Source organism: Danio rerio, chromosome 24 (assembly GCF_049306965.1).
Source record: "Danio rerio strain Tuebingen ecotype United States chromosome 24, GRCz12tu, whole genome shotgun sequence".
Classification (NCBI taxonomy): Eukaryota; Metazoa; Chordata; class Actinopteri; order Cypriniformes; family Danionidae; genus Danio; species Danio rerio.
Window position 1 is genome coordinate 44409815 of NC_133199.1, and position 25218 is coordinate 44435032.

Consider the following 25218-nt stretch of genomic DNA (forward strand, 5'->3'; position numbering starts at 1 on the left):
TTGTCTAATTAACCTAGATAAGTATTTAAATGACACTTTAAGCTGAGTACTATTATGTTGCAAAAGAAATTAATTATTAAAATTATTATGTTAAAAAAATCTATCCATTAAACAACAATTTGTAAATATTTGAAAGAGAAAAAAAATTGCTGGAGGGCTAAAATGTTTAATTTTTATTTTTGTTTTTACTCAACTTAAATTCACATAAAATTGTTCCGTTGGTCACATTTTACAGTGTCTTTTTTTCATTTTGTTAATCATAAATAACCACATTAGTTAAAATTAACAGTTTAAGTTTTAACATTTTTAAAGCATTTATTAATCTACAGGAAGTTTTTTTTAATTTTAGGATTTGGTAACACATAGTTAAAATGTCAAAAATATTTGTTCATTTAATTTAGTGAACCTAAGCCAGCATAGTTGCATTTTAAATTATTATTTTAGTATGTTATTTATAGATAAACTATTTTGTTCTTCACAAAAACATCTTCTACAGTTATGCAAATTGTCTTGACTTTTGACCCTTGCTGTGCAAATGTTTCTGTTCCCCTCAGTGTGTTTTCACTGCCCCACACAAACACTGTGATCCTGCAGGAGACCTACAGTAACACACACTGCAGAGATGAAGGTAAATCAATGCTTTTTCTCTTTGAGTTTTACTTGCACTGCATTTTAATTGGCAGGAAACATGATTAGGCAAACACTGTCATGTGTCTTTAATACTGAATTAAATAATTTGATGAAGTAAAAAGTTGTCATTGATTTTGAAAACATCTTTGACATTATTGATTTTGAAAAGACATGTCTGGGTTCACACTAAAATCAAAACAAAAAATACATATTGTAATATATAAGAAATAAAAGACTATGTTTAGAACTTTAGGGTTAAGATACCGGTTGTCCTTCTGTAATTTGGGTTAGGGTTAGGAAAATGTGTTTGTCCTGTTGAAAGTCTAAATTATTGAATAATTGCATCAAAAACGGGAATGTGATTTGTTTGTGCTCTATATATATATATATATAAAAGACATTTTGGTTTTGGCATCAATTTACAAAAGTGATGTTTAGACAGGTGATGATTAAAATCAAGTAAAAAGTCTACATCCATAATTCATGAAATATCAAAGTATGTTTGAAATAATTATCCGTCATTCATTCATTTTCTTGTCGGCTTAGTCCCTTTATTAATCCGGCGTTGCCACAGCGGAATGAACCACCAACTTATCCCACACATTTTTACGCAGGAGATGCCCTTCCGGCCGCAACCCATCTCTGGGAAACATCCACGCACACACTCATATACTACAGACAATTTATCCTTCCCAATTCACCTGTACCGCATGTCTTTGGACTTTGGGGGAAACCGGAGCACCCGGAGGAAACCCACGCGAACTCAGGGAGAACATGCAAAACACACAGTAACACCAACTGACCCAGGCGAAGCTTGAACCAGCGACCTTCTTACTGTGAGGCGACAGCACTACCTACTGCGCCACTGCTTCACCCATTATCCGTCATCAATGAGTGTGACATATGTTTGTAAAATTAGTAAAATATTAAAATATTAAAAAAATATATAAAATAATTAATATTTAAATTTGTGACCCATAAAGCTGAAAACCAGTCATGAGTGTCAATTTTTTAAACAGATGTATACATCCTCCAACTAAATAAGCTTTCCAAGGATTGGAAAATATTTGGGTCAGATACAACTATTTACAAAATATCTTCATGTAACATGATCTTTACTTAATATTCTAAAGATTTTTTGACATAAAAGTAAAATAAATCATTTTGACCCATTCAATGTAATTTTTGTCTAATGCCAAAAAATATACTCTTGCAACTTAAGACTGGTTTTGAAAAAAATAGATGATGATAAAAAATGGATTTTAAATGATTTTCACTTCCTTACAATTTTCCTGACATAAGTGTGAAGAAAGGTTTGACATTTAGTGACAGCAGAGCTTTGACAGTCAGTGGTGCTGGCGCCCTCAAGTGGTCATGACTGACTGTAACAGCGCTCATATTTTATCGTACTTTCAAAGTCATCAGCTCAGCGGGTTTCAATCCTGCTCTGCACATTTTGTAAGTCACTCATATTTATGTACTGTAATATGTACAGTAGCACATTGTTGGCTGTAATGAGTTAGTTACCACTGAAAAGTAAAGTATGGTATAACTGTTCATTTTAATGTACCTGTAGCATTTCTGTCCAAGTTAACTCAAAATAGCAAAGGATTTATTCATTTATTTATTTTGTTATTCAGATATTTTGCATATCATATTTATTTTTCAGAATTCATAGGCGATAATTTAGTCAATGATATTGGGTATGTGTAAAATATGGTGTAGATGCATTGAAAAGTTTCATATTTTGAGACATTATGTTTACCTTTTGGTCAATTAAAGAATGTTATGTTTATTTTTGAAATTGCTTAGTTAAAAAAGGCTAGAAGGCCATATTTAGCTCAAATTAAAATAATTGAAAGAGTTACATTTCTGTTGTTTGTGTTGTGATTTATAGGGATTTACAGCAGCACTGAGTAATCACTTATTGAGTAATTAAATTACCTTTCAGATAGTGTAATTATGTAATAATAATAATAAAAAAGTAATAATACTTTTTGAAGTAACTAACCCAACAGTGCTATAACATCTTGCACATATTTATAGCAGTGGCTGAGGATATAAAGCTGAGCTCAGCTGTTAAATAAAGGTGAAATGTAAAATGTGCAGAGCACTACAGGAGTAAAACCACTGCATTAGCTGACAAATGACTAAAATTACAGTTCAAAATAGAGATTTTTGACATTGGTGGTGACCATGGTGGTGGCGCTCTCCAGAGGTGGTGACTGAAAGTAGCGGCTTGAAGAATAGTGTCAGTGTACAAATATACACACTCACACACGCACACACACAGTTAAAGTCAGAATTATTAGCCCCCTTTGATTTTTTTTTTCTTTTTTAAATATTTCCCAAAGGATGTTTAACAGAGCAAGGAAATTTTCACAGTATGTCTCATAATAGTTTTTCCTCTGGAGAAAGTCTTATTTGTTTTATTTCGGCAGTTTTTGATTTTTTTAAAATTAATATTTAATTAAAATAGTTTTTATTTAATATTTTAAGGTCAAAATGATTAGCCCCTATAAGATATATATACTTTTTGATCGTCCACAGAACAAACCATCATTATACATTAACTTGCCTGATTTCCCTAACCTGCCTAGTTAACCTAATAACGCTAGTTAAGCCTTTAAATGTCACTTTAAGCTGTATAGAAGTGTCTTGAAAAATAGCCAGTGTAATATTACGCTGTCATCATGACAAAGATGAAATAAATCAGTTATTAAAAATGAGTTAATAAAACTATTATGTTTAGAAATGTGTTGAAGAAATCTGCTCTTTGTTAAACAGAAATTGGGAGAAAAAAATAAACAGGGGTGCTAATAATTCTGACTTCAACTGTGTGTATATATATATATATATATATATATATATATATATATATATATATATATATTCCATTTTGTTTTACACACTTTAATTATGCTGAATGGTTTTTTAATGGGTGTCTTATTTAAATCCGGATGTTTCATTTATGAGGCATGTATCAGTATTCATCCTGTGGGGAATCAGGATTAATTTACCACTTTTATTGTTTGATGCCAAAAACAGTTTTCGACCTAAGGAGTCTTTTTTATAATTGCGTCATCATGATTCATGTGACATTCAGTGGTACTGGCGCTTTCAACTGGTGATGAGTGGCTATAACATCTCTTAATTTCACAGCATTGTGGAGGTTGCTTCAGGTTTAGAAAACTGCATTCTGCCATCATAATTTATAATGTAATGTAATGTGTATTTATATAGCGCATTTATTATGTATGGCCGTACACCCAAAGCGCTTCACAATCATGAGATTGTTCTCTCCACACCATCACCAGTTTGCAGCATCCACTTGAATGATGCGACGGCAGCCACAGGACAACAGCGCTAGTGCGCTCACCACACACCAGCTATTGGTGGAGTGAAGAGACAGTGATGCTGTCAATTCGGTGGATAGGGATGATTGGGAGGCCATGATTGTAAGGGCTGATTGAGGGACTTTGGTCAGGACACCGGGGTTGCACCCCTGCTCTTTACTAGAAGTGCCATGGGATTTTTCATGACCACAGAGAGTCAGGACCTTGGTTTAACATCTCAACTGAAAGACGGCGCCCACTGACAGTGTATAGTGTCCCCTTCACTTTTAACGGGGCATTAGGACTCACACAGACCACAGGTTGAGCGCCCCCTGCTTGCCTCTCTTACACCACTTTCAACAACAACCTAGTCTTCCCATGTGGTCTCCCATCCAGTTACTGACCAGGCTCAGCCCTGCTTAGTGAGTAACTGGTCTTGGGCTGCAGGGTGATATGGCTGTGGCCATTATTAATATACTGATTTGAATTTTCCTTACATGTAACTGCTCTGTTAACACTGAGTTTAACTGTATTGATGGAGGCAATGTGATATGTGCATGTAAAGGTTAAATTGTAATGACTTAATACCCTTTTGTTCCCAGAGTATGTGATGTATCTTACAATGTGCATAGTGTAATGCTCTGTGGCTTACTATAGATTAATCTGCATTATGTCATTTGCAGTAGCAGAATTGGTAAACTCCTCAGCTCTTTGTGTGGTTGACCCTGTTTAGAGAACAGCTGAAGAATGCTTTCTGTTTTGTTTATGTTGTAGTCTACTCTGTGGCACATATATTAGGCAACAGGTTTGTTGTTGTGCAGGGTCATTTTGGACTAGTGCAGTGTTTATATGGTTAATAGGAAAAAAGACAAAAGAGGATGACGTATTTATTTGCACGTTTGATTTATTCTATTAATCTACAGAAGAAAGCACCACAGCAATCCAGGTTTGGAGAGATCCGGCTAGTGCTTTCACTCTTCATCAGCCCCCTTCTGTTAGGAAGAAAATAAAAGACAAATGTTAAAGATCAGGGTGGGTAAAATCTACTAGGCAATATTTCAAGGGTTAGTTCACCCAAAAATGAAAAGGCTGTCATCATTTACTCATCCTCCACTTTTTTCAAACATATCTGAGCTTCTTTCCTCTGTTGAACAACAAGGAAAATATTTTGAAATATGCTGGAAAAAACAGCCAACTTCCATTGTATTGTTTAATTCTTCTGTGGATTTCAATGGCTGCTTTTTTCTCAGGTTCTTCAGAAATTTTGTAAAAGTTGAAAATTTTGTAAAACCTCTCAAGTGTGAGAATTCAAGAGTTTACACTTAGCTGATGATTGATAATAAAGCTAGTTTGGCATGCTGTCCCGGGAGAGAGCCCTGAGCTTATAAGATCCTCGAGCCCTGGGCTCCCTCCCGTTGCAAGGCGAGAGGGGAGTTTGAGCTCAGGTAGATCTCGATGACTCCTCCTCTTGCTTGTTGTAGCTAAGTGTCAGATATGGATGCTGAAAGGTGTACTCAGAGTTTAGCTAAAATATTTTGGATTAGATTGCTTATTTTTGAACTGTGGGAGGAAACCGGAGGACCTGGGGAAAACCCACGCGACCACGGGGAGAACGAGCAAACTCCGCACAGAAATGCCGTCTGGTTTGGAAAGGAATTAAACCAGGGGCATTTTTGCTGTGAGGCAACAGCGCTAATCGCTGGCCACCGTGACGCCCCCGTTTGCCCGTTTGGTTCAAGACAAAGATAATGAGATGAGAACAGTCCAGTTATTTATAGTGAGTTAAGGATCTTCTGATAGGATAATCAGTCATTAGCTAAAGTTGGAACAGCTGTAAACAATCATAGGCACGTGATCCTCTCGAAATTTGAAACTTCACATGGTGAGAGATTGTTTAGGTCCCTTTGATGAGTATACAACTGTATCATTTGGGTCATGATGTAAACAGTCTCTAAATAAACAATACTAAATAAGATTTCATATAATAGACTTTAGGATGTCATATCAAATGCATATGCCTAGATACTTCCTATGTTAGAAAATAAGCATGTTAACCTCATCCAGTTTAAAACTGTTTCAATTCTAAACAAATAATTGACATGTATTGTTCTATTGGTAAATACCTGCTTTGCTATTCCTGAAGTCACTGTAAAATGCAGATTTATAGTTGACCCGTGACTATTTTTTAGGCTTTTCTCAGATTTATTTATGACTAAAATAGTTTTTAAGTTTTTAACTGTTACCTTGGATCCTGAATCACGGCTCTTGGCTCTCAGCTTGTTGACCTGAGATTCAGCAATATCAGCCCTCTCCTCTGCCTCGTCCAGCTCATGCTGCAGCTTACGGAACTTGCCCAGGTTAGAATTGGCCTGTTCCTCCTATAGGATACAAACAAGAGTATTTGTGAAAATCACAATTAGGCACATAAATTATTGTATGATGGCACCGATAGGTGGAAAAAAGCACTCACAGCCTCTTCAGCAGTTCTCTTGTAGGACTTGACCTTCAGCTGCAGTTTGTCCACCAGATCTTGAAGACGAGCCAGATTCTTACGGTCTTCCTCAGTCTGTGGAAACATACAACATGTTTTAATTTATGTTGAATACAACGTTTTCAAAGAATAAAATGATCATATCAAGCAAGGACAAAATTGTTGGTAAGTTTTTCCTACCTGGTAGGTGAGCTCCTTAATGCGCCTCTCATATTTACGGACTCCTTTTACAGAGTCGCTCGCCTTTCTCTGTTCCATCTCCACCTCACTTTCCAGCTCTCTGACCTATGAGAGAAGTTTAGGAAATGGAACACCATTTAAGCAAATTCAATGTTTGAAGAGAAAATCCCTGAGTTTCAAGAACTTACCCTAGATTCCAGTTTCTGGACCTGCTTCTTGCCACCCTTCATGGCGATCTGCTCAGCTTCATCCAGACGGTGCTGCAGGTCCTTGATGGTCTGCTCCATGTTCTTCTTCATGCGCTCCAGATGAGCACTGGTGTCCTGCTCCTTCTTCAGCTCCTCTGCCATCATGGCAGCATCAGTGATGGCCTTCTTGGCCTTTTCCTCAGCATTCCTGCACTCCTGCACTGCCTCCTCAACCTCAGTCTGAAGCTGAGTATTATCTCCCTCCAGCTTCTTCTTCTGATTCAGCAGGCTGGTGTTCTGAACATGGACAGTGTTGACATTCATTAAGTCTGCAGATGATCATGTGTAGTAGAAGAGGTTTATTAATATAGGTGTGTCATACCTGAGAATGCAGAAGCTGAACTCTCTCACTGACGTCCATCAGTTCCTGCTCAGCCAGTTTCCTTCCTCTCTCAGTCTGTTCCACCAGGGATCTCAGCTCATCCAGTTCAGCCTGCAGCAGATTGTTGCGTCTCTCCACAATGGCGATGTTCTCTTTGAGATCATCATTGCCACGCAGAGCGTCATCCAGTTGCAATTGGGCATCCTACAAAATACAAGCTCACAAATTAATGCTATTCTGAATTTAGGGTTAGGGATCATAAGATCTTGATATGAAGACACTTCATACTTTGAGATGTCCATGAAGACCCTTGAGTTGCTTCTGGGCTTCTGATGCCTGCCTGTTAGCCTGGCTGAGCTGAATCTCCATCTCATTGAGGTCTCCCTCCATCTTCTTCTTCAGTCTGAGAGCTTCATTCCTGCTGCGAGTCTCTGATTCCAGTGAGCTCTGCAGGGTATCCACCACTCTCTGCTGGTTCCTCTTGGCCTGCTCCATCTCTTCATCTTTCTCAGACAGCTTACGCTCAATGTCAGCTTTGACCTGATTGAACTCTAGTTGAGCTCTGAGGATCTTGCCTTCCTCGTGTTCAAGAGAGCCCTATGAATAGTATAAGGTGTGTTATTCAAAGTCTAGAGAGAGAGATTTGCATTACTTGTTGCTTTAATGCTGCTTGATAAGAACTGATATGACATGAATATGTCGGTAGAAGAAATATGTATCTTTTACCTCAGCTTCCTCCAGAGCAGTTTGTATCTCTTGTTTCTCCTGCTCCAGTTGTTTCCGAACTTTCTCCAGCTCATGAATGTTTTTCCCACTCTCACCAAGTTGCTCAGTGAGATCAGAAATTTCCTCTGTGCAACAGACATAGCATTAGCACTCATGCTAATAATTAAACTAAAGATTTGCAGCTGTACAACCATCCTCACCTTGGAGATTCTTGTTTTCTCTCTTCATGCTCTCCAAATGATCCAGAGACTCCTCATAGGAGTTCTTCAGCTTGAACAGTTCAGTGCTCAGAGATCTGGACTCTTTCTGGGCACTTTCCAGTTCAGTTTGGGACTCCTCATACTTTTGCTTCCACTCAGCCAGGACCTGGTTACATTAAACAAGGTTTAATGACCAATTAACAGTCAGTTGATCAGGTTGTAATGTTCTTTAAAAAAACAGCACTGGACACTATCTAGAGTAAGAAACGTTTAACATTAATTATTTTTCTTTTTTATATATGGTTTGTAAAATGTTTCCATTCTTTTCCAAATAATGTATTTCTTACTTTATCAAAGTTTCTTTGCTTCTTGTCCAGAGCAGCAGCAGCAGCATTGGATCTCTCCACGTCCACCATAAGATCTTCAATCTCATTCTGGAGCCTGTGCTTGGTCTTCTCCAGAGAGGAGCATTTAGCATTAACAGCTTCCACAGCCTCTTCTGCATCTTGCAGACGCTGAGCCAGCTTCTTCCTGAAATCAATCAATCAAAATGATTCAAATTTTTTGACTCATGTAAAAGCATCATTAATTTAGCTGTATTTGAACGTGTTTATAATTCATGTTGGACCCAGTGGGAAAAGTCATTACTAAAACTATTTAATTTAGGTTTAAAAGTTTTCAGTTTCTTACTTGGCCTCCTCCAGCTCCTCAGTCCTCTGGATGGCATCAGTTTCATACTTGGTTCTCCACTGAGCCACTTCAGAGTTTGCCTTGGACAGACTACGCTGCAGCTCAGCTTTGGCTTCCTGCTCCTCTTCATATTGTTCCCTCAACAATTCAGCATCATGACGAGCAGACTGAACTGCATGTGCCAGGGCATTCTTTGCCTAAAAGAAAAAGAATTGTTAGTTGGATGAAAGTCATTATTATTGTCCTCATGCATAAAAAAAAAAATAATTCAGCTTCTAGAAAAAGAAAAACCACTATGAATTGCATCAAACCTTGACTTCCTCCTCTAGCTGTCTCTTGAGGTCTTCAATCTGCTGAGTGTAGGACTGCTTTCCTCTGGTCAACTGAGATACCAGGGAGTCTTTCTCCTCCAGCTGTCTGGACAGTTCACCTGAAATACCAGAAAATAAATTGAATGACAAATTTACATTTTAGAGCGACACATTTTAGTTGATTACTATTGAGACCCTACCATTCTCAGTTTGCAGCTTGGCTTTTTGCATGGTGAAATCGTTGATTGTGCGCTGTCCTTCTTCTGATTTGGTTCTGTACTCACTCATCTGGTCCTCCAGAGTTCTGCACATTTTTTCCAGGTTTGCCTTGCGGATTAAGTATGTAATAGTTGATTGCTTTGTTTGACTGACTAGACATGGATCATGTAGGCTCTCAGCATCATCTCCCTTACCTTGGCCTTTACAATCTGCTCCATGTTGGAGACCACATCGTCCAGTTCCAGTCTGAGTTCGCTCTTCTCTTTCTCCAGCTTCTGCTTGACTCTCTGAAGGTTGTCGATCTGCTCTCCCAGATCAGACACACTGTCGGCATGTTTCTTCCTCAGGGTAGAAGCTGTGGCCTCATGCTGCAGAGTGGCCTCTTCAAGGTCTCTGCGCAGTTTCTGGAACTCAGCTTCACGTTTCTTGTTCATCTCGATCTGGGCAGCCGTGGCTCCACCAGCCTCCTCCAACCTCTCGCTGATCTCCTCCAGTTCTCTGGACAGATCGGCTCTCTGTTTCTCAACTTTGGCACGAGCAGCTCTCTCAGCCTCCAGCTCTTCCTCAAGCTCCTCAATTCGGGCCTAAATAAAATGAGGAAAACTTTACAGCTAGAGTTCCTAGTTATACATCTGTTTCTTGTTAAGAATTAAGAAGTTTACCTGCAGCTCCTTCAGTTTCTTCTGGAGTTGGGCCTCAAGAGCTTGCTCATCTTCAATTTTGCTATTGAGCTGGCTAATTTCAAAGTCTTTTCTGTGAAGTAAAAAAGATCACAAATTTGTTTTTATATTTTAATATTATAGTTTGGATTGTTAAAATGTATAATATATATTATGTCTTACTTTTTTAGCCTCTCTTCCATCTGCTGCTTATCATTTTCCAAATCCATCAAATTCTCCTGAGTAAGCTTCAAGTCACCCTCAAGCTTTCTTTTAGCTCTCTCAAGATCCATGCGAATTTTCTTTTCTTGTTCCAAAGAACCTTCAAGCTAAAATTCGTCCCAAAAAATTTTTATAATTTTTTAATCATTTGCAAAGCCTGGTCTTGTAAATTATAGTAATATTTTATAGTAATACTCTTACATCATCCACTTGCTGCTCCAGCTTGGCTTTGGCTTTGGTGAGTGTGTTGACTTTGTCTTCCTCACTCTGGAGGTCGTCCAGTGTTTGCTGATGGGCCTCCTGTAGAGCTTTCTTCTCCTTGGTCAGCTTAGCGATAATCTCATCCAAAGCTGCCATCTCTTCAGTCAGGTTCTTAACCTGTAGACGTTTTTTATTAAATCAGTCATTCTATAATTGTCATCATCATGTTTCAGTGTTCAGTGTTGACAACTAACCTTGTTCTCAGTTGCATGTTTCTCCTTCTCCACTTTGGCCAGAGTGAGCTCCAGATCATCAATGTCTTTCTTGAGTTCAGAGCATTCATCCTCCAGCTTCCTCTTCTTTGCCACTAACTCAGCATTCATTTCCTCTTCATCCTCCAGCCTCTCAGTCAGCTCTTTGACTTTGGCCTCAAACTGGATCTTACTCTTAATCAGACCCTCGCATCTCTCCTCAGCATCGGCAAGATTATCTTGCTCCTACAAAATTCATATTTTGTTAGTTTTTTTTATACGCAAAAAGTAAAAAGTAATTTTATTTCCATACGGACTCACAGACTGCACTGCAAGCTGCAGGTCATTCTTCTCTTGGAGAAGGGAAACCATCTTTTCTTCAAGTTCCTTTTTGCGGGCTTCAGATTTGGCATAAGCCTCCTTCAGCTTGGTGAATTCCTCCTTCATGTTGGCCATCTCTTTCTCAGTCTCTGCAGTCTTCAGCAGTGGTTTGATCTTGAAGTACAGCTTCATCCAAGGCCAATTCTTGACCCCCATGAAGGCACGCACATTCCACTGGATCACCAGCAATGAATCTCTGTAGATAATAAAAGCAATGCTCAATGTAGTGTTATAAATTGAGAATATGTAAAGACTGAAAAGCTGAAATCAAACCTTCTCTCCACAATTTTCTGAAATTCAATTCTTGAGAGAATACCACGAGCTCTTGCTTGAATTCCTGTTATAATAAGTGCAAGACGGTCATCTCGCATCTCCTCAAGAGTACCCAGAAGACCAGCCTTGAAGAACACCTGAAAAGAAAAGAATTGTGCTTAATAGCCGATGACAGTGGAAAAGTGGCTTGAGGAAAAAGTTACAGGTATAAACATACCTTAGTGTGTCCTAACTTGTACTGGTTGTGATCAATGTCCAGTGAGCCCAGAAGTTTTTCTGCACCCTTCTTGTTATCAATGAACTGTCCCTCAGGAATAGCTGATGGGTTCAGAATGCGGTATCTACAAACATGAAAACACACAAAAATATTTAATGCTTTTTGTACATCATATACTTGTTTTATTTTCTGTTTATATGTGTATTTTTTGTTTTTAGCAAATACTTACTGTAATTCTGAATGTTTGTTATGCATCTTGAAATACCACGGGGTCACATATAGTATTATTTTGCAAGACATAAAATTGGTTTTGTACTAACCGTTGTTTGAAATCTCCATACAGGATCCTGTTGGGGAAGCCCTTTCTGCAGATTCTGATGCCCTCCAGCACACCGTTACAGCGCAGCTGGTGCATGACCAGAGGATTCTCCATCGCCCCAGGAGTCTTAGTCTCATTGGGGATCAGGCAACGCACAAAGTGAGGGTGAGTTGACCTCAGGTTGGTCATCAGCTTATTCAGGTTCTCCTGTGTGTGTACCATTAAAAATTAGATTAATATACAACAGTATCATACAACAGTATCAATAAGGGTGTCACGATCCTCCAAATTCTTGATTCGATTACATTTTCGATTTTAAAGTCACGGTTTGATTCGATTTTCGATTTCAAAAAGAAAAATTTCAGCAGGACTCGTGAATAGGCAGTGATCTGTGTCCTTATAATGGGGTCAGTAAAAAAGGTGCACAACCAACAGGAACCAGCCAACAGTATCTGAGGTGTTCGCTAAAATTACCAAGTACAAGTGTGAAAGTAAAAGACTGAAGCAGTCTACTGACCCGCTGACTGCCTGGACCCGCTGTCTCTAGCGCATGACAGTGTGTGTGCGTCTCTGTGTGTGCCTGCCTGTGTGTGTGGTCACGTGATGTGCGTTTTCAGTGGTAGTGAGAAAGGAGGGCTGCTCAGAAATGCAAAACGCCAGTGTGGATGTGGATTGTTATCATTATAAAATGCCATTTTAAAGAGCCCATATTATACATGAAATAGGGTCATATCTTGGTTGTAAGGGTCTCCAACAACAGTTTAATATGCATGCAAGGTCAAAAAAACACTTTCATGGTCTTATAATCTGCATTTATTTTTACCTAATTATCCCAGCGACTCCCGTATGAATCGTCCAGTGATTCATTTGTTCCCAAACCCCTCCTTAGCGCGAAGCTAATCTGCGCTGATTGGACCAATGACAGCCTGTTGCGATTGGTCGACTGCCTTCAGTCATAGAGTGAAAAGCCAAACAGCTAATCAGCAATATAAAAGTAATCACAGTTCATGCACGCTCAATAGTGTAGGCGTGGAGTTTAGCTGCCAGTGGGTCAATGTAAATACAGACGATGGACTTAAAAATTCAGACGACTAACTATTTTATTGAGCAAAAACTCCAAAAACAGTTGAGGAGATCTCCTAGCTTCTCACTCTGCTCTTTTCACAGACACACACACATATTTCACACACACGCACTTAACCCTGCTCCGGACGACAACGCGCGCGCGCGCACACACACACACACACACACACACAAACACACACACCTCCGGACGACAGCGCGCGCACACGCACACACAGACACACACACTTCTCCTCGTCCATGGAGCTCCGTTAACAAAGCAGCACGCGTCGCGTTTTTAACGTGACTTTGCACGCGATAAGAGAATATAGCCAGTTAACCTGATACAGTACACACGGTTACAAGTAACAAATCACAACTAAATACATTTGCAAGCTCGAGTCAACGAGGCAACTTTAATCGCACGTACTTACACTTGAGAAATGGAGGAAGAAAAATCCATCCTGACGTCCAGCATTAAGTTACTCTTTACTGATCCTTCCTTTAACAAACTCTGATAAAGTATTCTTTGTAGCATGTAGTTTCCAGAAGTTTCCAGTTGTTTCCAACTGCTTGGTTATAATGCTGAGGTTTCATCTTTGGGTAGAGACTCAATATATCCATGTGCAGTGTGACTTCAATCGACCGGCATGTTTGTGTGTGCGTGTGTTTGTGGGTGTGTGTGTGTGTGTGTGTGTCTGGGTTTCTGCGTCAGAGGGCGGGGCCTCAGGTTTGAAATCTCCCGGGTTTGCGCGTGCACGTGAATAACTTGGTTTCGTTCGTACGTCATGGCGAAACACCTAATGAATCAGTATCAAGGCGACTCGTTTGAAGCACTACGAGTCGACTCTTTTATAGATGAATCAATAGTTTTAAACACTGTATTCTTACAGATTTAAGCCTTAGCTGGATACTTTACTTCACTTAGAGCTGTGCTACACGCTACATGGAGGGGAATTTTCAAAAACCCATAATATGGGCTCTTTAAAAACTAAGACCTATTAATGTAAACAGGGCCCTGGTGTGTATTTTTTGCGAGCAGATTTTGCAACGGGGGCGGGGCAGAGGATCACGATGCCGGTGGTGTCTATTGGTCCAATCCTAATACATAGCAGAGCTTGCAAACTATGTATTTTTTTCCATAACTCGAACATTGTCAATATTACTCTAACTAGAAATCCAAAATACTTTTACACCGGCGACTTCATTAAAAGAGGAGAGGGTTTAAGCTCTGTCGACGAGTTTCCTGTGTCTGCAGTTCGGCTTGGCAAGCCAAGCTGACGTGACATGGGGGCGTGGCAGCATCAACGATTCCATTTTTTGATTTGATAATCGAAATTAAGCATAAATTCGAAATCGTGAATTCGAAGTGTAATATTATTAAATAGTCTTACTTACCCTATGAAGAGCTGATACTGTCTGGAAGGAAGAACCCTTTTTTTTGGCACCTCCTTTGCCTTTACCTCCAGAATCAGCTGTAAAATATTTTTCTGGTTTTATTATACAGTAAGCTTATTGCTTGTTATATTTGAAAGTCACACATCAGTACTTGCCTGACTCGGCACCAGCGTAATTAGCAAACAGAGTACCCAACAGTTTAAGAGTTGATTTCTGGAACAACCCTACAACCGTCTCATTCAGAGGATCCTTGTTCTTCACCAGCCAGTTTGAAATATTGTAGTCAACAGTGCCAGCATAGTGGACCAGGGCGAAATGGGCCTCTGGTCTACCCTTGACAATCCTGGGCTTCTGGAAGTTAGGGTTTTTGCCCAGATGGTTGTCATAAAGCTTTGCTTTAAATGTTGCATCACTGGCTTTGGGGAACATGCACTCCTCTTCAAGGATGGACATGATACCCATGGGCTGAAGAGAAATGTAAGTGTTAATATGAGAATGAAAACACACAGAAGCAGTTCGAAACCTGATGTATACATGGTCATGTTTGGAAGACTTCTGCACATAAACTCACCTTTTCAATAAGCTCAATACAAGCCTGTAAGTCCATGCCGAAGTCAATGAACTCCCACTCAATCCCTTCCTTCTTGTATTCCTCTTGCTCCAGCACAAACATGTGGTGGTTGAAGAACTGCTGCAACTTCTCATTAGTGAAGTTGATGCACAGCTGCTCAAAGGTGTTGAACTGCACATGGAATGAAATTGCAACAATAAAACATGCTGTACTTTTTGGTGAATATTTCTGATTAACAACGACCATGCCAGCTTACATCAAAGATCTCAAAGCCAGCAATGTCCAGCACACCAATGAAGTACTGGCGAGGCTGTTTGGTGTCCAGGGATTGGTTGATTCTCACAACCATCCAGAGGAACATCTTCTCATACACTGACTTAGCCAGAGCACCAATCGAGTAATACACCTGAAAGAGTGGAAGCAAATTAAATGTAATAATATATTGCATGATTTAGGTGGCTGTATCAGTGGTAAATAATGTGATGTCTCTTTACCTGCTGGACATTCTGTCCTTTGGTGACCCACTCATTTCCTACTTTGACTCTTGGATGGCACAAACCCTTGATGAGGTCAGCAGAGTTCAGGCCCATCAGATAAGCGACTTTGTCAGCATCTACATGTTGATACAGCAATGTTAATGTAGCAATACAGTGCTACAACTCCAGATACAACATATATTCATTTTATGAAGCTGAGGTTTCAAATTGTTCTGACCCTCAGTGCCATCAGCCTCGGCCTGTTCCTCTCTCTGCTTCTGCTTGAACTTCATGTTGCCGTAGTGCATGATGGCACCAGTCAGCTTGTAGATGCTGTTCTTCTCCTCTTGGGTGAAGCCCAGCACATCAAACGCTTCCTGCAACATATACACAAAGGTCAAAGGTGCCAGGATGACAGAATTGTGCATTTTGGATTTAAAATCTGGGATTCCACAAGTCATGGAAATGTAAAAGTCAATTCCAGATATTACAATTTATTGAATATTAGTTTTCTTTCTTTGCCCGAGCCATGGAGTATCTGAGAAATTTATTTGCCATTTTAAATTGTACAATTGTTTTCTATGCTTAGTTTTTTATCATGTTATTTCACTTGTTTTGCCTGTTTACAATTGCCAACCAAATGAAGTCATCAGCCTGTATCTGTTAAAATATGGTGTGTGGCTGTATTTGTCTGCTCAGTGATCAGTCAGTTCCTCCTGGATTTTGTGCAAAATATTTTAGATTGTTGCGACCTAAAATACAGGGTGTTCGCGGGGTCTTAAAAAGTATTGAAAGCTGATAAATCAATTATGAGACAATTAGGGCCCTTAAAAGTTAATAAAAAGTCTTAATTGCGTTTTTATGAGGTCTTAAATTTTGTTTAAGCATTGTCCAAAGGGTTTGACAACAAAACAGCGTAAATATAATTATTTTTTCTCCTAATATTAACTACGGCGTGCTCCATCCACATGATTGGTTCAGGCCAGGGCGTGTCTAGCCAAGCTCCTTCGTCCCTGTGATGTCATGTAACTTGCCACAAACGCGGGAAGATGATGACGCTTTCCACATGCAGCAAAACCTTAGAGGGAAACTGACAGCAAAATGGGAAAATGATAGTTTGTGTACTCCCTAGTTGAAGAAAGACAAGTTTAAATAATGGCTGAAGCCTGTCACTAAAAACGACCACGTAATTTATTCTTTCATGCTTTATTTCTTCAGAGCTTATCTGAGTTCTGTTGCATTGTTGTGCGTTATTTATTTATTTAACAACAACTGTTTATTAGCAACTGTTTATTAAGTTAAAGGGTTGATACTGATTAGAACTTGAAGTGACAATGGGGTCATCAAAAATTCTGAAAAGGTCTTTAAAAAGTCCTAAAAAGGCAATGAAATTTCCTTTAGGATTCCTGCATATACGATGAAATGACAAATGCGGTGACTGTTGAAAATTTACAGCATTTCTTGTGATGTTTTGCTGTGAAAATATGTACAAATTTACACATCTTAGTTCTTCAGTACTTTTATGACCTCTAGAAGCATTAGTCTCTGTCATATTGCACATATTAATAATTAATTATTGTTCATTCAATAATTTTCCTTTCGCTTAGTCCCTTATTTATCAGGAGTTGCCACAGCGGAATGAACCGCCAACTACTCAGGCGTATGTTTTACGCAGTGGATGCCCTTCTGGCCGCAAATTAATTAGTATAATTAATTAATATAAAGCAATGCAGATGTTTTGGCAGGAATTTGAACCGTGTCCTGGCTTTCTAAAGCAGGGGTCACCAACCTTATTCTTGGGTAACGGTTAATGTGAGGGGCTACCAGTTTGATACACACTTCTCAAATAACAAATATGCTCAATTTAATTTTAATTATGTGTTATTGTTAATAATTAATGATATTCATCTATGTGAAGACACTGATCATGTTAATGACTTCTCACAATAGTTGTCAACAATGATTTATCAAGATAGGAAACAGGTAAATATCAATACACTCCATATCAAAATATGTATTTATATTTTAAAAATATGTATTTTTAAAATATTTTTATATTCATTAGTTTTTTTATATTTATAAATATTTATTTATTTTATTTCTTAATTAAATAATTATTAGTTAATTAATTTATTTATTTAATATTTATTTATTTATTTAATATTTATTTATTTATTTAATATTTATTTATATATTTTATTTGATATTTATAGATAAATATCAAGACACTTCATTTGTCTGAAATAGTTTTTAAAGTTTTTTTTACATACAAAATAACTTAATGTCAATTTTAGTTTTACACCAATGCGAGTGTGATTTAAAAAGAATAGCTACAAAAATATTGGATGGTGCTATGATGAGCTATTTTTAGAACAGGCCTGCGGGATACTCATGTGACCTGTTCTAAAGTCTGCAGGAAATCTGTGGCAATTTTGTATCTTATTTGCTTGATATCCAGTAAATTCATCACAAAATTCTGGAGGGACTGCTCAACACAACAGCAGCCTATTTTCTATTCAGTATAGAGCCATAATTTAGTCAGTTAAAGTCAGGGAGAAGTCAGAAACGTTGACATTGTGTTTAAAGTAGGAACCTTGTACAATGTGCTATCTTGTATTGATAACTGTTTTAACAAACCACCCACATCAGTGGCAATCAGCTCATCCCTGTCATCAATAGATGCCACTTGTGTCTCTCCTTGGGAGATATAGGAGTAGTCATAGGGGTTATTGGTGATGAGCAGCATCTCTAAGGAGAAATAGGAACATTGGTCAGAAAGCACTCTTCTAATTAGAAGTTGAAATGTGTGATGCATGAATTTACCCAGCAGTTCTGGTTTCCTCTGAGACAGGATCTGGTAGAAGATGTGGTAGTCCCTCTCAGCCTTGAGCTGATAAGTGACACGAGACTTTTCCAGCAGATCTAAACAAATTCAGTTTCAAAACGGTTACATGTTTCATGATTGTGGAAATAGCTTAATGAAAAAGAAGTATACTTTAAGTTTAAACAGCAAAGATCAGTCCAAGGCATTTGAAAAATGTACAAGGCTACACAGGGCTAATGTGTAAAGGCAGAGAGCTGCCTTCATCAGGGTAACCGTGATCAGGCCGCATATTTAAGATTAGTTCATTTATTAATTGCAACACTGCTTTTGTTGCATATCGACTGGAATGTCTATGCAGATGCTTTTATATAGGAATGACTAAGAAAAATAAAATTGAGATTAGCTTATCATAAAAATGTGATACATTCTTGTAATCCACAATATCAAACAGCTATATATTATAAAAATCCCAGTTCATTAAAAATGGTTGGTATAAAGCATATTTTTAATTCTACAAGGAGAGGAGACAGGATAAAAAGATTAAAACAGAGAAACCTTTTGGATCTATACATTAAAAGTGACTAGTGTGTGTGTGTGTGTGTGTGTGTGTGTGTGTGTGTGTGTGTGTGTGTGTGTGTGTGTGTGTGTGTGTGTGTGTGTGTGTGTGTGTGTGTATACAGTTGAAGTCAGAATTATTAGCCCCCCTTTTAATTTTTGTCTCTTTTTTAAATATTTCCCAAATGATGTTTAACAGAGCAAGGAAATTTTTACAGTATATCTAATAATATTTTTTCTTCTGGATAAAGTCTTATTTGTTTTATTTAGACTAGAATAAAAGCAGTTTTTAATTTTTAAAAAAACATTTTAAGGTCAATATTATTAGCCCCTTTAGGCTCATTTTTTTCATAATCTACAGAACAAACCATCATTATACAATAACTTGCCTAATTACCCTAACCTGCCCAGTCAACCTAATTACCCTAGTTAAGCCTTTAAATGTCACTTTAAGCTGTATAGAAATGTCTTGAAGAATATCTAGTCTAACATTATTTACTGTCATCATGGCAAAGATAAAATAAACAGTTATCAGAAAAGAGTTACTATTATGTTTATAAATGTGTTAAAAAAATCTGCTCTCCGTTAAACAGAAAATGGGGAAAAAATAAACAGGGGGGCTTCATCTATGGTGTATTATTTGAGAAATATATAACACGCATTATCTTTATTATTATTATTATTATATATATACATATATATACATACATACATATATATTTTTTTTTTGTCTCCATTTAGTTTGTTTTGTTTTGTTTTTTTGTTTTTTCTCCCCTCCATCAATGCTGAATTAATGAGGATTGTTGAGTTGACCTTGTTTAATATATTATTTTAGTATTGTTTAGATATTCTAATGAGTCATGAGACCGTAGCATTCAAAAGAAACTCTAGACGTAAACTGCCTAAAGGAGTAGGCTTTTCAAAGATTAGCCATGTGAATAACGACTTTTTAAAACGTTTTCCACATTTTTTGAGTGCCTTGGACTGATTTAAGCTGTTTATTCTGATGAATCTCTTGCCCAAAGAGCAACCCCTGAGCACTTTTTGTTCGATTTTGGATTTTTATATAAGTTTGTTTAATATAATAAGTATACTTAAGTGGCGTTGAAGTATATTTAGTATATTTAAGTATACTTCATGTATTAAATATACTAACATTTATATACTAGTAGTATACTAGTAAGTGTACAACTTTAATACCACTTAGGACTGAAATGGGCCACTTTTTTTCTATAAATGTTTACTTTTAAGTGGCTTATAAGTATAACAGTAGTAAATTTGTGTACAAGTAGTCCACAGTTAAGTTTTTCAGTTGTACTGTAAGCAAGCTAATCACTATACTAGCCGTTTTCTAGTATTATAGTAATCAATATTTGAGGTGTATCAAGACAAGACAAGACTACATGTACTTAGCATATCTGTTGTTCCTTCCACTATGGTAGGTCTTTGTTGAATTATGTTATTTAAGCAGCTTTTATAAAAATCAGAAGAACACAATACTAGCGTGCATCTCAAGGCAAAACAATGGCACTGACATATTTAAGATTTGTCACTGTGAGTTGGGCCCAATTCTATTTTTTACCCCTTGGTTACAAGTAGTGTCCTGAAAAATATCCGTTTGAAAGGGTATTTATCCCTACCCCTTAGTCCTACGCCTTCAAGATAAAGAGAATTAAGACAGCCCTACCCCTTCACATGAACGTGCAAAATGAGGAGTAAGGGGAAGGTCTAAGTGGGAGAATTGGGATTGGGTTTTTTTTTTCAGTTCAGACCTCTTAAATTTCAAGCTATATATATATATTGGACTTGACTGTAAGACAAGTATATTTAAGTGCAATCTCAAGTACATTCATTTTCAGATAATTACATAAAATCTAGATTGAAAGACTGTGTTTTTTTTTTTTTAAATAAATATAATTACAGCACACTTGAATAAACTTATTTTTCAGAAGGGGGATGTTGGGCAGTTAAGCACTTACAAGTCTCAATGTCAGCAGAAGACAACTTTCCACTGACTCCAAAATGGATCCGAATAAATTTACCCTGTAAATAAAGCAAGGCTAATAAATAACAGACTCTTAAAACACACCATGAAAGCAATATAAAATATCCATACCAAGTGCACTTACAAATCGCGAGGAGTTGTCATTCCTGATGGTCTTGGCATTACCAAAAGCCTCCAGAGCAGGATTACACTGGATGATTTGATCCTCCAGAGTACCCTGAGAATCAAATTTTAAAAATAATTGTGTGGTACAACAATCGCCATATTGTGGTAAAATAATAATCCAAAAAAAAAAAATCCCAATTTAGCCATTGTTTAGGAATTAAGCACCTTTTTCTCCTGTGATGGATCCTTTTTGCCGCCTGGTGCTGCTGCAATGCTGGCAAAGTACTGGATTACTCTTTTAGTGTTCACAGTCTTTCCAGCACCGGATTCTCCACTAAGAATTGGAAACAGAATAGTTCATCAAAAGACTGATCAAAAACAGGACATGGACAGAAAATACTGGTTAAAGGAGGCCTGTTATTCTACGTAATCAAATTAATTACATACGTGATCAGGACAGACTGGTTTTCTCTGTCTGTGAGGGGGAAAAAGCAATCATTTTAGTTTGTTAAAGTATATTATAAATCTCCTGAAATTACTACAAGACAGTAGTCATGATCTGCTGATATCAGATTTTCTTTTTGGGATTAAACGCTTTCATTACACCATCCACTTGTTAAGTCGTGACGTATGATGATAATTCTGTTTCTGTGTCCAAGCCGCTACTCGTTTGAATTGAGAAAATGTTCGTTTATGACCACTTTGTAGTCATGTCACACATTAAAGTGAATTTTCTATAAAGTCATAGTGTACATGACTGCATCTCAGACACCAATATTTTAACAATTTATAAAAAATGAATCACTTTCTGGCCATCAGATATTAAGCATGGATATATACAAACAGTTGAAGTCAGAATTATTAGCCCACCTTTTGTTTTTTGTCTCTTTTTTTAAATATTTCCCAAATTATTTTTAACAGAGCAAGGAAATGTTCACAGTATGTCTGACAATATTTTTTTCTTCTGGAGAAAGTCTTATTTGCTTGATTTCGGCTGGAATGAAAGCAGTTTTAAATTTTTTAAACACCATTTTAAGGTCAATATTATTAGCCCCTTTAAGCTCATTTGTTTTTCAATAGTCTACAGAACAAACCATCGTTATACAATAGCTTGCCTAATTACCCCAACCTGCCTAGTTACCCTAAATAACCTAGTTAAGTCTTTAAATGTCACTTTAAGCTGTATAGAAGAGTCTTATTATTTACTCTCATCATGACAAAGATAAAATAAATAAGTTATTAGAAATGAGTTATTAAAACTATTATGTTAAGAAATGCTGAAAAAGAAATCTTCTCTCTGTTAAACAGAAATTTGGGGGGAAAAAAACGGGGGCTAATATTTCTGACTTTAACTGTGTATATATATATATATATATACTGCAATTATGATTTTTGAAAGTATTACATCGCTTTGTAAATGTTTATTAAAAAAGATTAAAAAAGAGACTAAGCCAAAAAGAAAATGAATGAATGAGTTACCATTTGTTAAGTCTCCCCATACAGTTCGATAAAGAAGTTGGAAAAGAATGAAGCGTCATCGTGTGACCCTTAACAAGCGGATATGTTACTATCACAATATTGACCTAAGCTACAAAAAAAGATTAATGTATGAAATTGTGTATTACCTTACTCTGAATACACGTTCAGAGTAAATAAATGTTTTCAATCAATTAAATTGCAAACATATTATAAAATACAATAGGTGACGCTTTAGTGTAAAGTCTCATTAGTAAAACCTAGTTAATGTGTAAAAATCAACTGTGAGAAACAGCTATATTATAGTTGTATATAGGTTATAGTTAATTAAAAATAATACAGCTGAATTTGATTAGCTATTATTAGTTATTAACGATTATGACTTTGGATCACCTAAGATTTGTTCATTGCAAAAATGACTTCAGCTAAATTAAATAATGTTGAATAGAGCCCTAGCATACAGGGTTAACAAACAAAAAGCCTTTAAACAGTCACATATTTCAGTGTTGTAGGCCAGATTAACATCTAAAATACAATAACTTAATACAAACAAGTTTATTAAGTCGTTAATTTGCTGCTGTAATGAAAAACCACTGGGAATACAACAGCATCAGTGATATAATAATAATTAATATTTGTGATATTTTGACGTGCCCACAAAATCAATATTGTGCATGTTCATTATTATTGGCTCATTTCTACAAGTGAGTTAATCACCTGACAGCATGTACTGGTAGGCGTTGTCAGAGATGGAGAAGATGTGAGGGGGAGCTTCAGTCCTCTTCTTTCCTCTGTAAGCAACGACCACCTCCTGATTGTACACTGGCAGCCACTTGTATGGGTTGACAGTGACACAGAAGAGGCCAGAGTAGGTCTGGAAGAGATCGACAGCAGCTTTAGATCTGCTCCTCCATCATGAAGTGAGTGTGAGAGTGTTTTAAGACTCCACTCACGTAGATCATCCAGGCTGCGTAACGCTCTTTGAGGTTAAACAGCACAGCAGGCTCGTGCAGGAAGGTGAACATCGCCATGTCCTCAATCTTATCAAACTTTGGCGGGTTCTGAGGGTGACAGTCAACCTCCTTCACAGTGACGGTCTGTGGATAACAAAGTTTTGACAGTAAAAAACCTGAATAAGCATTCAATATTGTAAAATATAAGTGCATAAATTAGACCTTACCTTCCCAAATTCAGTCTCAACAGTGACTTTATCACCGTCTCTACTGGTGACGGAGGCTTTGACATACTCAACCTCGGGATCAGGCACGAAACACTCCTTCTTCATGTCAAAAGGACGAGTTTGGGCCTCCAGACGCTCCTTATCTGATTTACGTAAGAACGGAGCCGCAGGCCCAAACTCTGCCATCACAGCATCCCCCATCTTTCAGTCAATCTGCGGAAGAGATGACGATATTCTCTGATTTATTAATATGCTGTTTTATTAACACAGAACACATAAATAGTAAAACAACAGAAATGAAAATAACATAATAGCCATGGCAATCAGAATATTATTGGTAGTATTTAAATAATATTTAGCATTCATAGTCATTATAATAATACCAATAATAATACTAAAATCAGCGATAATAGAAGTAATATTTCTGTGATGAGGACAACCAGTAATAATATATAATATTTTAATTAAATATAATTTAATTTAATATAATATAATAAAATGTAATATAATATATTATAATAAAAAAATATAATATAATATAAATTGATATAATATATTATAATATAATATTATATAATTTTATGCAATATAATATATTACAAAATAATATAATTTTATATAATAAAATATATTTTAATATAATATAATATTATTTTAAATAGTTTAATATAATATAACATAATATAATTTAAGATAATATAATATAATAAAGTATAATATGCTTTATAATATACATAATATAAAGGTAATAATAAGAATAATAATGTAAAAACAATAGTAATAGTCAAATAATTATATAAATAATACATACATACCATACATACACAGCATACTGCATCTATTATAGCTTTTGTGTCAGTGATTATATTTATTATTTTATTTATGCCCACATATTTCAATCCCAGTTGTGTGAAGGGGATTCAATGTGTGAATTTTACTATGATAAATACAAATCAAACTTTTAAATCATTTGTTTCTTTGTCTTTTCAGAGAAGGTCTAAACTTAATATACTGGCAAGATATTTAAAATTCCCCTGCAGGACATTATTATTATGACATCCAGTGAGCCTATGAGGTGTAATCAGGCCACACCCAGCAGTTGGAGGAGTGAGGATATCAGATTGCAGAAAAGAAAAGTTGACAGAGAGATTCGAGTTTTCAAAGATGACTATAAAGAGATGTATGCGTTAACTATGATCCAATCCAGCACTAAATTATATTTGGAGTTAGGAAGAGTGTAGTTGTGCTTTGTTTATGAAAAAAACTGACACCTTAATTGATCAAAGTTGACACTTTTGCACTTGTTATTAATTTTCAATGGCATCTTATAAATATCTTAAATTGTTGATTTGCTATGCATATGCATGTCTTGATAGTGTTTTGAGAACTAAAATCACACATACAATAATAGACAGCACTTAAACATAAATAATATATATCATATTAGAATAAAATATACAATAATATTCTGCCTTACCAGATGAAAGTGTGCCTCGCCAGATGAAATCCAAGTCCTTGCAATGAGAAGGAAACACCATTAATGAAATGTCATCTTTTTTTATTCTTCACTCCTCATCATCAATGTAATGGAATTTTAACACTTAAAATAAACATATGTTGTAAATTAAAGATTAAATATTTTCTCATACAAACTTACGTCTTACCTTTAGGTGGTACAATGATGTGAGCTT

General features: G+C 36.7%; 1 protein-coding gene and 1 long non-coding RNA gene across 4 annotated transcripts in view; one reads left to right on the plus strand and one right to left on the minus strand.

Annotated features, from left to right (window-relative positions):
• LOC110439132 (uncharacterized) overlaps positions 1–12040 on the plus strand; it is a 33675-nt gene extending 21635 nt beyond the window's left edge. For all 3 annotated transcript variants that reach the window (XR_012399614.1, XR_012399613.1, XR_012399615.1), the window contains 2 exons: positions 555–628; positions 11900–12040. This is a non-coding gene — a long non-coding RNA (uncharacterized lncRNA). The remainder of the gene's footprint in view (positions 1–554; positions 629–11899) is intronic.
• On the minus strand, positions 4937–25218 carry smyhc2 (slow myosin heavy chain 2). The gene is given in 39 exon segments (NM_001102626.2): positions 4937–4957; positions 6209–6343; positions 6436–6531; positions 6637–6741; positions 6825–7121; positions 7207–7410; positions 7495–7803; positions 7933–8057; positions 8133–8298; positions 8480–8663; positions 8823–9019; positions 9134–9252; positions 9334–9460; positions 9547–9936; positions 10015–10105; positions 10195–10340; positions 10435–10611; positions 10689–10931; positions 11007–11262; positions 11340–11476; positions 11557–11680; positions 11877–12082; positions 14336–14412; positions 14491–14800; positions 14907–15077; positions 15163–15312; positions 15401–15519; positions 15621–15759; positions 18027–18130; positions 18206–18304; positions 20741–20804; positions 20891–20983; positions 21097–21205; positions 21319–21346; positions 23065–23221; positions 23301–23444; positions 23528–23740; positions 25005–25041; positions 25192–25218. Coding segments are annotated over 37 exon segments (5820 nt in total). The 5' UTR covers positions 23729–23740; positions 25005–25041; positions 25192–25218.